Below are 13,138 nucleotides of genomic sequence, written 5' to 3'. Positions count from 1 at the left end.
CAGGCTCCTCTCGCACGTGAACTAGGCCATGTGAACGTTGCCAGGGCACAGACGTGCCCTCTCATGTCCCAGCGTTTCCACCGTTCAGAGTTTCCCCGTGTCCCTGGGTTTACATTCTTTCCTCTCAAAAGTCCTCTGGTGTTTGACCCTGGACTCTCTCCCGGCTCCTTCTTGTGCGTGGCTCTCCTCATTGATCTCCTGGGGCCAGGTGAGTCTTTGAGCCAGACTCCACACTATATTCAGCTCTCTGAAAGAACTGCACCAAAATCATAAATGGAGCAATTAAAACTAAAAGCTGGACGTTTTGTTTCCCTTTCACAGTGCAAGACCTGGCGGCACTAGGATTGCATCTCCAAACAGTTGCCTGGGGGTGGGAGCAGGCTCTTCCCTTATGGAGAGAGAGGGTCTCATTTTTCCACATGCAACCCCTCACTCGAAGTTGTCTCACCAACCCTGAGCTTCTCGGTGTTAAACCATCATCACCTCAATGGCATTTATGGTGAAAGCCACCATTCACCATACTGCTCTTTATTCGTTTTAAAAAAATTATTTCTTTATTCTTTTTTAATGAAAACTTTTTTTCCCTTTTGGGAATTGGGTGAAGTTGATAGAGCAGATCAGTTTTCCAATCAATAATCCATATACATTTTGTTCCATCCCATCAATTGCAGTCCCCACAATGAAGCCTCCCTTATCCCACTTCCTCCTTGTACTTCCTGTTTCCACTCCTCCTTTCCTAACCCTGCTAAACTTTGGGTAAATGCTGTTGTTTGATCGCATTCTTTTCCATATTCTTTCTTGTAATAAAAATGACAAAAAATGAAATACTGATAGAAAAGATCATGCATTTCAGAAAAAAATGACAAAGAATATCTTTCTTTTTAGAAATTAAAATAGTTTATTTGTGTTTCTTACATGCATAAAGTATACGTCAAACTGTATCTCCTCCTGTGGCATATTCCGCTCCTGCCCTGATCTAGAGGCTGGCGATAGTGGTGCCTGCTCTTAGGGTTAGTGTGCAACTGAAAAGAGATGACATGAGACCCAGACTAAGAATAAGGTCAGACAGATTGTTACCATTCCTGCTCTTCTACACAGCTCCTCCTATTGGTAACATCTTGTGTTCTTCTAGTACATTCGTTACTTGATATACTAAATAATGGGACCATAGTAACTCATTATTATTAACTCAATTCCATAGATCACATTAGAAGCCACAGGGGTAGTTGGCTAGTGTTATAACCAAAAAACCAAACTCACTGCCATGAGTCGAACCCTGGGGGCCTCAGTGGGCTACACATTGGGCTGGTAATGACGAGGTCAAGAGTTGGAAACCACTGGCAGCTGCACCAGAGAAAGATGAGGCTTGCTTCAGAAATGTAGTCTTGGACGCTCACAGGGGCACTTTTCCCCCATCCTATAAACCCACTACCAATACAACCCTATAGATTTTAACAAATGCTCAGTAAGTGACATTTGTGAAATAAACTTCATGGAATTTATTTTCAGGATCTTTTAGTTGTTCTTTCTCAGCTGTCTCTTTTCCTTCCTACATTTCATTATTCTCTCCTCCTACAGACATCCAATGCCTTTACATTAGTTTACCTTTTCTTATAATAAAATCAACTGTAATAAAACTGTAATTAGTTTACCTTTTCTTATAATAAAATATGCTGGCAACACTGAATTACTCTTCAGTGTGAGTGAAAAATAATTTGAGCCTCTTTCAGAATTCCTCGCATTTTAACTTTTGTCTCATCTCATCCTGTGAAAGCTTTAATACCTAATAACAAATATTCACCACTGCTACTGGCCAGCTGTTCCTTTATATTATGAGGGGGGGGGGCGGAGTAAGTTCTGAGACCCCAGGCAAGGAGCCAAGGATTTCTGCAAGGTGTTTAAATCCACGGGCTTTGTGACATACCATCCATACCTGAAGCCATCAGACATATGACCAGAGCTCAACATCATTCCGGTTCAGACTCAGAGAGAATTTGGCTATGGTCAAGGAATCAAGTTACCACTCGATGCAGGATCCATGTAATTTAATTGGTACAGCCCTTCAAATTTCTATCCCTTACACCCAAATTCTAACTGTAATAAACTGCCTTCCTATAATGAAGTCAAGGCAGGGTTATACAAATGGAAGTAGAAAAAGAAAGAAAACTACAAGAAAGAAAAAGAAAGCAAACGTGAAGGAGGACCGTTGAGTTCTTTCCTTGTAGTCATGGTGGGACAATGTGGAGAGGGCTAACAACAGGGGTGCACATCCCAAAGAGTACAATCATTGACACTGAATTGCACATAGAGAGGTTGCTTGGGAAAAAAAGAATGGAATTGGAAAACATTACCCCCAGCAGCTGAGTCCATTGCCATTAGGATTTATTTAAGGATAATGGACTCGCTTGGATATTTGGGAATGCTCTCAATATTGCCAAATAAAAAGCACACAGTTATCCAATCATTCAACAAATCGCCTACATTATTTCCTAAGGCCACTAAAGTCGAGTTCCACAAAGTGAGTGACTTGAACACCTTTGTCATCTCACAGTTTTGCAGACAGAAGGCTTCATTCAGGGTGTCAGTAGGACCACGATCTCTCTGCGGCTCCAGAAGAGGAAGCTTTCTCCTGCCTCGCCTATCTTCTGGCAGCCTTGGGTATTCTTGGCGCCCACTGCAACCTAAGTCCACGTTTGCTTCTGTCTTCATAGGATCTCCTTCCCTCTGAATGTCTCTCTGTGCCTCTTCTTACATAAGGACACCAGTCGTAATGGAGTAGGGCCTACCCTCCTCCATTATGACCCATGTTAATTAACCTGAAAACATCTTCAAAGACTCAACTTCCAAGCAAGGTCATGCTTGCAGGTACTAGGAGGAAAAACTGGACTATATCTTTCTGGTGGACACATTTCAACCCATACCTGCCTAAGCTTCACACTGCCATCCAGTTGATTCTCACTCACTGGGAGCCCAGACAGGGTTACTGAGACTGTAAGTCTTCACAGGAGCAGAGAGCCTCATCTTTTTCTGGCAGCGTGGTTGGTGGGTTTAAATTGCTGAACTTGAACTGAGCAGTCCAGTGGGAAACCCAGCACAGCGCCAGAGTTATGTAAGCATCGCGTTTGGCGCATGCCTGGGAATCATAATATGTTCAGGTGAGAGCTCATTACTCTCCCACAATTTTTTTATTTGCTTATTTGCTACTCTCGAAAAAGAGGGATTCTTTGGGAAAACTCACCAAATTCACTGCCACTGAGTCAATTCCAGCTCATCGTGAACTTGAAGGAGTAGCACTGTCCCTGTGAGTTTCAGAAACTGTAGCTTTCTATGGAAGTAGAGAGCCTGTCTTTCTTCCCGTCCGTGGCTGGAACCACTGTCACCAATGAGGGTCAACAAGAGGTTGGTGGGATTTCATTGAGTTCCTGGAAAGACCATAACTTGGAAAATGCACACTTTGTGAACTCCTGAGATTCCCAGTTCCTACAGACAGGAATCGATGCTCCACACTACGGATTCCTAGCTAGAGATGTAACTAATGTACGTTGCAAACAACACGCCAGACTCGCCGTCATCTAGTCGATTCCAACTCCCGGCGGCCCCGTGCTGGTGAGAATAGAATTGGGCCTCAGAGAACTGGCTACTATTTAAGACAGGACTTTATTTGAGGTTCCTCTGGGTAGGTTCCAACCTTGACAGAAGCTATCTTTGTTTTCCTTTTCCCATGGGAGCGAGCATGGGCCATCGCCGTCAGAAAGAGGGAAGCTTCAGAGCGTATCATCCAATGGGTGTGGCTTTTGACTGCATTTGGATTGGGGCTTTGTTAGAGTAAGAAGTAAGAGGCTCAATCATTTGAGGATGTTTAGTTTATGGGGCACAAATAGCCAAATGTCAGCGGCTTTACACATCTAATATACTGACCGATGGTGCCCGGTCGTGGTTACAGGTTGGGCTGTAATCTGCACTGTTGAGGTTTGAAACCACTAGCAGCCCTATGGGAGAAAGATTGTGTGTTCTTTTCCTGTAAACAGTCAGTCTGGGAATCCCAAAGGGGTTGCTATGAGGCAGAAGTGCGTTTGGGCTGATTGAGTATCCTGACTTGCAGTTTCTGTGCTTGCAGCATGTGGTCGTGATGGGTGGTGACAGCTGCCAACCAGTGGGGTCTGACTCACAGAGACTGGCGAGATAACAGAACGAAACGCTGCCGGTTCTGCACCTTCCTCACAACCACTGCTCCATTCGAGGCCATTGTTTTCGCTTGTTTTTAATTAAAGAACATTCATTAAGTCTTCATAGGGACATCCAGATGACGGAGGCCATAACCAGGAGATCACCATACTATCTGAAGAGTGAAAGTCAGGACCCTGGTGAATAAGGCATGGGACAAAGTGTTTCAGGGTACAGAAGAGACTCGACCTCAGTAATGTTGTTTAAATAATTTTAGTGGGGGCTCATACGACTCTTATCCCAATCCATCCATCCATCCATCCATCCATCCATCCATCCATCCATCCATCCATCCTGTCAAGCACATTTTTACATTTGTTGCCTTCATCATTTTCAAAACATTTCCTTTCTACTTGAGCCCTTGGTATCAGCTCATTTTTCCCCTCCTTCCTTCCCTCATGATTCCTTGATAATTTGTAAGTTATTATTATTTTTTCAGACCTCGGTGTAACTTAAGGAGAATTTTTACTACATCTTAAAAGACCACACATAGGCACAGGCACTTTGTTCAGATGAGGGAGGCCGTTAGCACAGGGTTAGACTGGCGACCCTCCTTGAGCCCATTGTTAATGCCACATTCATCTGTATGTTCATCAGTCCTGCATTTTGAATGAAGGTCAGAGGTTCTGTATTTCCAAGTGATAGATTACATGAAGAATGAACACGAACCTTGCTTTTTCTGGCTAACCCTCAGAGCACCTGGTCCAGAGATTTGTGCCCTTGGCAAAGGACATCCAATATGTCCTTTGGTGCACACAGGAGGGAAAAAACAACAACATATATTTTTGTTTTGTTTCAAATAACAAAGGGAGGAAAATAATGTCATAAAAATACACGCAAACCCACCCTGATAAGTAGTTGCTGATGGTCCACCCTGCCAGGCTGGTGCCACCAACCCAGGAGGCACCCCCTCTGCGCACATCCCCAGCTCCCACTGTGCTCCGTACCTCCCAACCGTCTGGAGCCAACGCAGTGGAGCGGGGAACTGTACAACTGTATTTTCAGTTCCTCGAAGAGGAGCATTTTCTACAGCGGGATTTACCCACCCTGCCTACTTCAACACACCACAGTGCATCTACATAAACTTAGCTTAACTACCTGGCATTTAGTTTGCTTTGCTATCATTTTAATCCAATTTATTTCTGACACTTATCAAATTTGGCACCTCATTAAGTCTAGCCCTTCAGATACCACCTGAATAGCCGACCACTTAACTTTCAGCACAGTGTTGGTGACTCTGCTTCTCTCAAGGACACATCGGGGACGATGATACCCTGACATCCATTCTGCACAGATGCAAACCAGGAGGGTGGGAGTAAGCAACCTCTAGGTTCATCTGTCTTCAAACACCACACTCACTGCAATCGAGCCAATGCCAACCCATAGTGACCCCATAGGGCAGGGTATAACTGATCCTGTGAGTCCCTGAGACTGCCAGTCTTTAAGGAAGTAGAAAATCTGTCTTTCTCCTGTGGAGCAGCTGGTGGTTTCCAAAGGCTGACCTTGCAGATCAAAACCCAATGTGTAACCTTTACGCCACCAAGCAACCTGCATCTGTATTAGTCTAGATTATCTTTTAATGGTTATAAATGATTGTAGTAGTTTATATGGGTTTTTGGGTGATGCAAATGGTTAAGTGTTGGACTGACTGCTAGCTGAAAGGTTGGTGGTTTAAATCCACTGAGAACTGCCTGAGAAGTAAAGCCTGGCAATCTACTTCTGAAAGATCACAACCTTTAAAAAAAAAAAAAAAACAGAAACGTGGGTGAAAGGAGATGTCAGACAGTGTAAGACATGACAAAATAATAATAATTGATAAATTATCAATGGTTCATGAGGGAGGGGTTGTAGGAAGGGAGGGGGAAATGAGCAGCAGATATTAAGGGCTCAAGTAGAAAGCAAATGTTTTGAGAATGATAATGGCAACAAATGTACAAATGTGCTTGACACAATGGATGGATGTATGGATTGTGAAGAGTTGTACGAGCCCCCCATAAAATGATTTTTAAAAAGAAAACACCTAGTGAGCAGGTCTACCGGGCACATAAGGGGTTCCCCCACCTGTAGGCATCAAGTCAGGGGCAACTAATAACCACAAGCAAATCTCTGTAGCAGAATGCAATTTTCCATTTCATTCAGAAGCTAACTCACATGGCAGGTCAGGTGTCCGGGACCGCTGACACACTCCTGGTCCAGTCTGCCGTTCATGGAAGTCGGGCACTCTTTGAGAATGCGAGGGAACGGCCACCCAGGAGTCCTAGACCTTGATTGTTGCTGTCAGACGCCACCCAGTCGGTTCCGACTCATAGCGACCCCGTGTACAGCAGGACAGTCCTTCCCATTGTTCTGTTTGAGCCCATGGGCGTTGCAACCACGTGTCGATCCATCTTGCTAAGGGCCTTCCTCTTCCCTGCTGCACCTCTACCTTACCAAGCATGACGTCCTCTTCCAGGGACTGGTCTCTCCTCATGACATGTCCAAAGGATGTGAGATTTGGTCTCACCATCCTTACATCTAAGGAACATTCTGGCTGGACTTCATCCAGGACAGATTTGTTTGTACTTTGGCGAGCCCATGGTGCATTCAGTATTTTTCACCAACACCATAATTCAAATGCATCAATTCTTCCATCTCCCTTGTTCTGTGCATATGAGGCAATTGAAAATACCATGGCTCAGGTCAGACACACCTTTAAAAAAGTTGCATCTTAGCTTTCCAATACTTTAAAAAGGCCCCGTGCAGCAGATTTAGCCAGGACAGTGCATCTTTTAACCTCTTAACTGCTGCTTCCTTGTGCATTGATTATGGATTCAAACAAGATGAAATCCTGACAACTTTGATTTTTTCCAACATTTATCATGAAATTGGTAGATGTGCCAAAACTCAGACTTACGCAGTTGACACAAATGTGACATTGAGAGCAGAGTTCCAAATTATATTAAATGTTTGATTCAGCGGGGGTGTGGGGTGTGTGTGAAGTGCGGGGAGTGGGGAGCTTTAAAACTGATTGATAGTGGTAGCAATTGTACGATACACCTTAACGTGATTGAACCATGGAATGATATGTTATCTGTGTTAACTCCCAATTAAAGTTGTTAAATAAATTAATGAAAATAAATATGTGTGTACTTCTGTAAAAACAGGCCTGTCACTAAAGATGCACTTTTTGGGGGTTTGTTTTTCTCCTGAGGTCTCTGCTACCCTGACACCTGAGAGGGTTCACAGATATAAAGAGTGAATTCTTAGGGGAAAAAGTTCAATGCAGTCCGAATTGTAGTCATTCAGAAAACTTGACTGTGAATATTCACTGTGGCTCAAAGATATAAAATATTGGAAAACGATTCCCTGTCAGGAAGATAATCCCCCGTACAAGTCTACAGACAATGTGCTTTTAGCAAGTCTGTCTCTGATTCCAGGTTACCTAAAGGAAGCGATACATCATATGTATCCCATTTTATGAATCCAGTGAACACAGCTCCTGCTAGATGAGTTTCTTGGTTAATTTGGTCCCTTCTCCCTCTTCGCTTTGCTCTCTTAGATAATTTCGGCCAAGACCGAGTGCTGTACCAGGGGGAGTGTCGGGAGCAGTGCCCGGAGGGCCACTTCCCTTCGCCGGAGCAAGCCTGCCTGCCCTGTCCAGCCCACTGCGCACACTGCCAGGACACGCTCATTTGCCTGCAATGCAGTGGGGGCTACTTCCTAGAGCCCAAGAACCACACCTGCCAGAGGTTCAAGTGCCGACAAGGTAAGGTTGCTTTGCGACCTTGGCTCTTCGTGGGGAGGGAGGAGGAAACCCTGCACCTTGAATTTCCCTGGACTTGAATTGTTGCCTGGCATGGGCATTCATGGGTTGTCTTGAGGTGACTGAAACTCGCCTTCTTACCGTGAAAGTGACCGACTCTCCCTTGACACATCCATACTCTGGGTGGCCCTGGACACAGACCAAGGTCCATGCTTGGGTGGGGGGCAAGATATGTTGCTGTTAGCTGCTGTCCAGCTTGTCCCCCCTCTGGACAACCCTCCCATGCCATTCCCACCACCAACCATGGCTCAAATGGTTGTGTGCCCCAGCGATTCTCCTGGCTGGTTTTTGGAAGTAGAGCACTTGGCCTTCCTTCCTAGTTCATCTTTCCCTGGCTGCTCTGTGGCAGCTTGTTCAGCTTCCTCACAGCACACAGGCTCTGCTGACAGAACGTGGCGGCTGCCCAGCCCGTCTCAGTCCTGGGTGGAAGAGGAGAATTCTGCCACCATTCCATCGCTAACCGCTTGGGAAGGTTTAGTGGGAAAGGAGTTTGGTTAGACCCTGAATTATATCAAAGAGTTGCTCCTTCCCAGTGATGATATCTGAAATCCTAGATGAAACGATGCTAATTCTCCATGCCTTCGTTTTTTTCATTTCTTTTTTTTTGAGGGGGGGGGGAATTTTAATAAATTTTATTTATTTATTTTTCTTACGTGAATGTTTATTAAATTACCTTTAACAATTGGTCTGGGGATTGTTCTGTGCTCTTGATTGAAGTTTTCTTTCTTTTTTAAAAAAATGTTTTATTAGGGGTTCATACAACTCTTATCACAATCCATACTTCCATCAATTGTATAAAGCACATCTGTACATTCATTGCCCTCATCATTTTCAAAACATTTGCTCTCCACTTAAGCCCTTGGCATCAGCTCCTCTTTTTCCTTTTTTTATTTCTAAGAAGAATGTTGAACTAGGACAGAACTACTGTGAGGAACAAATAATAATGGGCTTAACTGAAACTGCTTCGAAATATTGAATTGTTCGAAGAGTTGTATGTGTTTTTGCCCAATGTCTTATTCTATCAGAGAAAAAAATAGTATTAAACACCAATACTTAGAACTTTCGCTCTCCTCCTTATTGGAATGTACTCCGCTCCATTCAGTAACGATGACTGGTGTAGTGCTGAAGAGAGGGCCGAGCCATTTTTAGAAAAGTTAAAACACTACTCCTCCTGTTCCTTCTTCCTCTTCTTTTTTGAAAGATTATTTTATTGGGGGGCTCTTATAACATTCCATACATCAATTGTAGCAAGCATATTTGTACATAGACTGCCATCATCATTTCTAAACATTTTCTTTCTATTTGAGCCCTTGGCATTGAGCTCCTCTTTTTACCCGCCTCCCTCTATCCTCCCACCATCGTGACTCCTTGATAAAGTATAAATTATTCTATTCATATCTTACAGCGACTGCTATCTACCTTCACCCACGTTTCGGGGAGGGGGGAGTGTTTTGTGTCAATCATTGCAATTGATTGCCCCTTCCTCCCCTCTTCCCCTGTGTTAGTCCCGGTAGACTAGAGAAACAAATCCATAGAAACTCATATCTGTATAAGAAAGAGTTGTACATAAATGTAATTGTACATTAAGAAAGCATCCCAACCCAGTCCAGTCCAAGCCCATAGTCTGATATTAGCCCATATGTCCGATACCAGTCTATAAAGTCCTTTTCAGACTCATGAAACACATGCAATGACGCCGAATACAGGGCTATCACAGGCCAGTGGGTGGGAAGTCTTTGGACCCAGTGACGTTGTAAGCATCTCAGCGCTTGCAGGGGTCTCTTTGTGGCTTCTCCAGCCCCAGAGGTCGGTCAGGGTAGATTGTGTGGCTTCTGCAGCTCCAGGCACTAGCATCGTTCCATGTGTCTTGTCAGCTGCAATGTCTCTCAGGGAGTGAGCAGAGAGAGTCTCCATGGAGGAACATACAGGAGTTCCCAGAAATCTCAGGAGAAGGCCATGCCCACACAGAGGCCTCATTGGCTATATCCTGATTGACAGCCTAGACTCCACCCCTACACTCATAGTCCTCAAATTGACACCAGATTATGTAACTAGCACATCCCCCTACCTTCCTGGTATTGCTACTCCCATTTCTGTTCCTGAGGATTTTATCTCACCTGGATTCCACATGTCGTGAGCTCTTATCTGTACCAGTGTACATGCTCTGGTCTAAACTGAACTGAAAGGAAGGACTGGGGTCATGATAGTTGTGGGGGTTGGGGACAGAGGGAGTGGGGAGATGAGGAAGCTTTAAAGAACCAGAGAAATATTGTGTGTTTCATAGGTGCTATATTTCACTCTGGTTGACTCATCCCTTCCTTATGACCCTGCTGTGAGGTGATATCCTATTGTCAACAGATGGGTTTTGGGTCTTTTCTCTGACCCACCTCATCCTCAACATTATGTTTTCGTGTTTGAGGTCTCCTAGGTCTCTTACCTGATCCCATCAACAACTCATGATCACACAAGCTAGTACGTGTCTTCCATGTGGGCTTGTTGCTTCTCTGCTAGATGGACACTTGTTTAACTTCAAGCCTTTAAGACCCCAGACATAATATCTCTTGGTAGCTGGGTACCATCACATTTCTTATGCACCCATTTGGTCTTTGGTAATTGTGTCAGGAGGGTGAGCATCACCGGATACCAGGTTGTTAGAACACAGAGTTCTTGCGTTGAGGGAGGGCTTGAGCAGAGGCCCAAAGTCTGTCCACTTCCTTAGTGTATTGCCACATAAATAGATGTACATAGGCCAATAACTCTATTTTTATAAATTAATATATTTATATATGTACACACATATATTTATACCTCTATCCATAGCTTTCCCTCCTAGCTCTTTCATATGTTTCCTTTTATCTTCCTCCTGTTTCCCTAGCATGCTCACCCTTCTTCTGCCTCTTAGTAATTCCTCTCAGCTAGATTGCTATTGCACCAATACCACCAGGATCTCTATGTCCTCCTCATTATTGATTTTAATTCCCTAGTTGTTCCCCTGTCTATGGTGCTGCTTGCTCACTGCTCTCTTCTCCTGCCTCCTCCTCCACCCAAGTCCTTCTAGAACCACTGGTCCTGTTGCTTTCTCCTCGGGCTTGCTTCCCACGCCTATCATACATACGTACGCAAACCAACCCTAACAGAGACAAAACAAAAGAGCAAAGGACAAGTGAGGGGAAAATGCAACAACAACAACAACAACAAAAAGCATACATAATTCCAAGTCTTTTGGCTGACTTTTATGACTATCTCCCCACCAGTCCTGGGGGGTTCAGGAACTGCCCCTCCTAGCCTGAAGTCTATTTTGGGGGCTCCTCAGGAGCACTGTGGTTTGGCTTTTCTCCTCTTGCTGTTCTGTTATGTTTCCTTCTTGGTTCACCCCACTGTGGGGGGTTCAAACTGGACTCAGTCCCGGCCATGTGTCCCCAGTATTGTCCTCTGTCACAGTATGCTCCAGCGAGGAGACATCATGTCTCGAGCTGTTGTCGGTCCTACAGCCCTGTCTGTGCCTTAACAGCTCCATGCAGGGACGTTGTCCTCAGGGCTTGGTGTGCAGCTACGGGGTCTAGTCCCCCACTCTCTCTTCTTCCTTCTTGGTTTGCTTCCATGTGGGCGTGGCAGACCGGCTCCTCTCCCCAACCTGTAGGTTTAGTGCTGTCCTCTATATCTTTTTCTTCTTAATGTTTACAACGTAGTAATAAGATATATGCGAATTTCAAAAATGTGTTTGGGAAGGCAGATAAAAGGAGAAGCAGATCCTGCTCATTTACAGTTCCATTTTCCCAGTAGCAAAAATTATGTCTTTAAGATCCAGAAGCTTGACTTCAAATATAGCTGCCTGACGTAGAGTCAAACCTTTTGTGTGTAATCAATAAAATGGATACAATCTATCGAATTAAAAGACAGGTGACACACATATGGTCAAGGATGGTTTGGGGGATCTTAATTGCTCTACAATACATTTGAAAATGAGTTACACACCATCGTATATTCGTAACAATTAATGTTCTCCATCCAGTGAAAATCAGTTGTGCTTTCTCATTTCGGTTTCTGTACAGGTGAAGTCCAAGATCCGGACTATGAAGAATGCCTGCCTTGTGAAGAAGGATGTCTGGGGTGCAGCCTAGGTAAGTCATCTTTCTTGATTGCTTCGAGATCTGAAATAGCTCTGTTTTCCCCACAGTCTCATCCTGCCAGCACTGTTGCTCCAGCAAGGACTCCTCGTTTTTATTTTTGGTGGCTAGATGTAGCACACACCTGTCCTTTCATGCTAGCACAGCAGTAATCACTGTTAAGCATTTCCAAATATTTCCACCACCCTTAGCAGAAGCTTAGTATCCCTCAAGCAATGAGTCCCCCTTGGCCTCCCTCCTTTCCCCCTCCCAATCTTGGTTACCACTGGTTAACTTTGCTCTGTATAAACATACCTGGATACATTACTAGATAATGATGATAATTAGATTCTAGATAATTATCCTAAGTGTGAATATGCAATACTCGTCTCTTTGTCACTGACATTTCCCAAGGGTCATTCGGGTTGTTGCATTTACCTTTTTGATTGATTTGTCTTTTATTAAATGCATGCACCAGACTTTGTGTACACATGCATCTATTGACGGGCACGTAGGTTGGTAATAGTCAGGAGGCTCTCCTCCTTGAGACATTGGGAAGATCATCATGTGACTAGAGTTGGGAAAGGACAGTGGCATCTTTCCCACTGTTTGTTAACTAGTTGGCCGGGTCATATATATTGACAATCATGGTTCAAGATGCCGGGGACGCCTCAGCATCTCCGTAGCTTCTCAAGGTGATATCTTGAAGATGAAGGAACAATGGCAGGAGATTAATAACTCGGGCAAAGAAATGTACAATGACTCCAATTCACACCAGCTTGGCATGGGAAGGAGGTTGGCGGGTTTCCTTTATAAACCCTCTGTAGACTAGCGTTCAAGACACCCTTTAGAAGAGAAAGCCACAGTGGTAGGGAGTCAAAATGTCCATATGCAATGATAATGCCTGTCCATTTTTAATAGGATTCTCTGATTCAGATCAGTGACTGCCCCCTTCTCTCCTTTTTGCTCACCTGGATCTCCTTTGGAGAGGGTGGTAGGGACCGTG

The 13,138-nt window shown here is 44.3% G+C and overlaps 1 protein-coding gene across 3 annotated transcripts in view; it reads left to right on the top strand.

Annotated features, from left to right (window-relative positions):
- PCSK5 (proprotein convertase subtilisin/kexin type 5) overlaps positions 1 to 13,138 on the top strand; it is a 516,123-nt gene that overhangs the window by 403,524 nt on the left and 99,461 nt on the right. For 2 of the 3 annotated variants that reach the window (XM_075560524.1, XM_075560523.1), the window contains exons 23-24: positions 7,763 to 7,969; positions 12,079 to 12,147. In XM_075560524.1, coding sequence (XP_075416639.1) covers positions 7,763 to 7,969; positions 12,079 to 12,147 — 276 coding nt within the window. The remainder of the gene's footprint in view (positions 1 to 7,762; positions 7,970 to 12,078; positions 12,148 to 13,138) is intronic. The other variant, XM_075560525.1, reaches the window with a different exon arrangement.

This window comes from Tenrec ecaudatus, chromosome 10, assembly GCF_050624435.1.
Source record: "Tenrec ecaudatus isolate mTenEca1 chromosome 10, mTenEca1.hap1, whole genome shotgun sequence".
NCBI classification, from domain to species: domain Eukaryota; kingdom Metazoa; phylum Chordata; class Mammalia; order Afrosoricida; family Tenrecidae; genus Tenrec; species Tenrec ecaudatus.
This window is presented reverse-complemented; position numbering and strand designations above follow the sequence as displayed.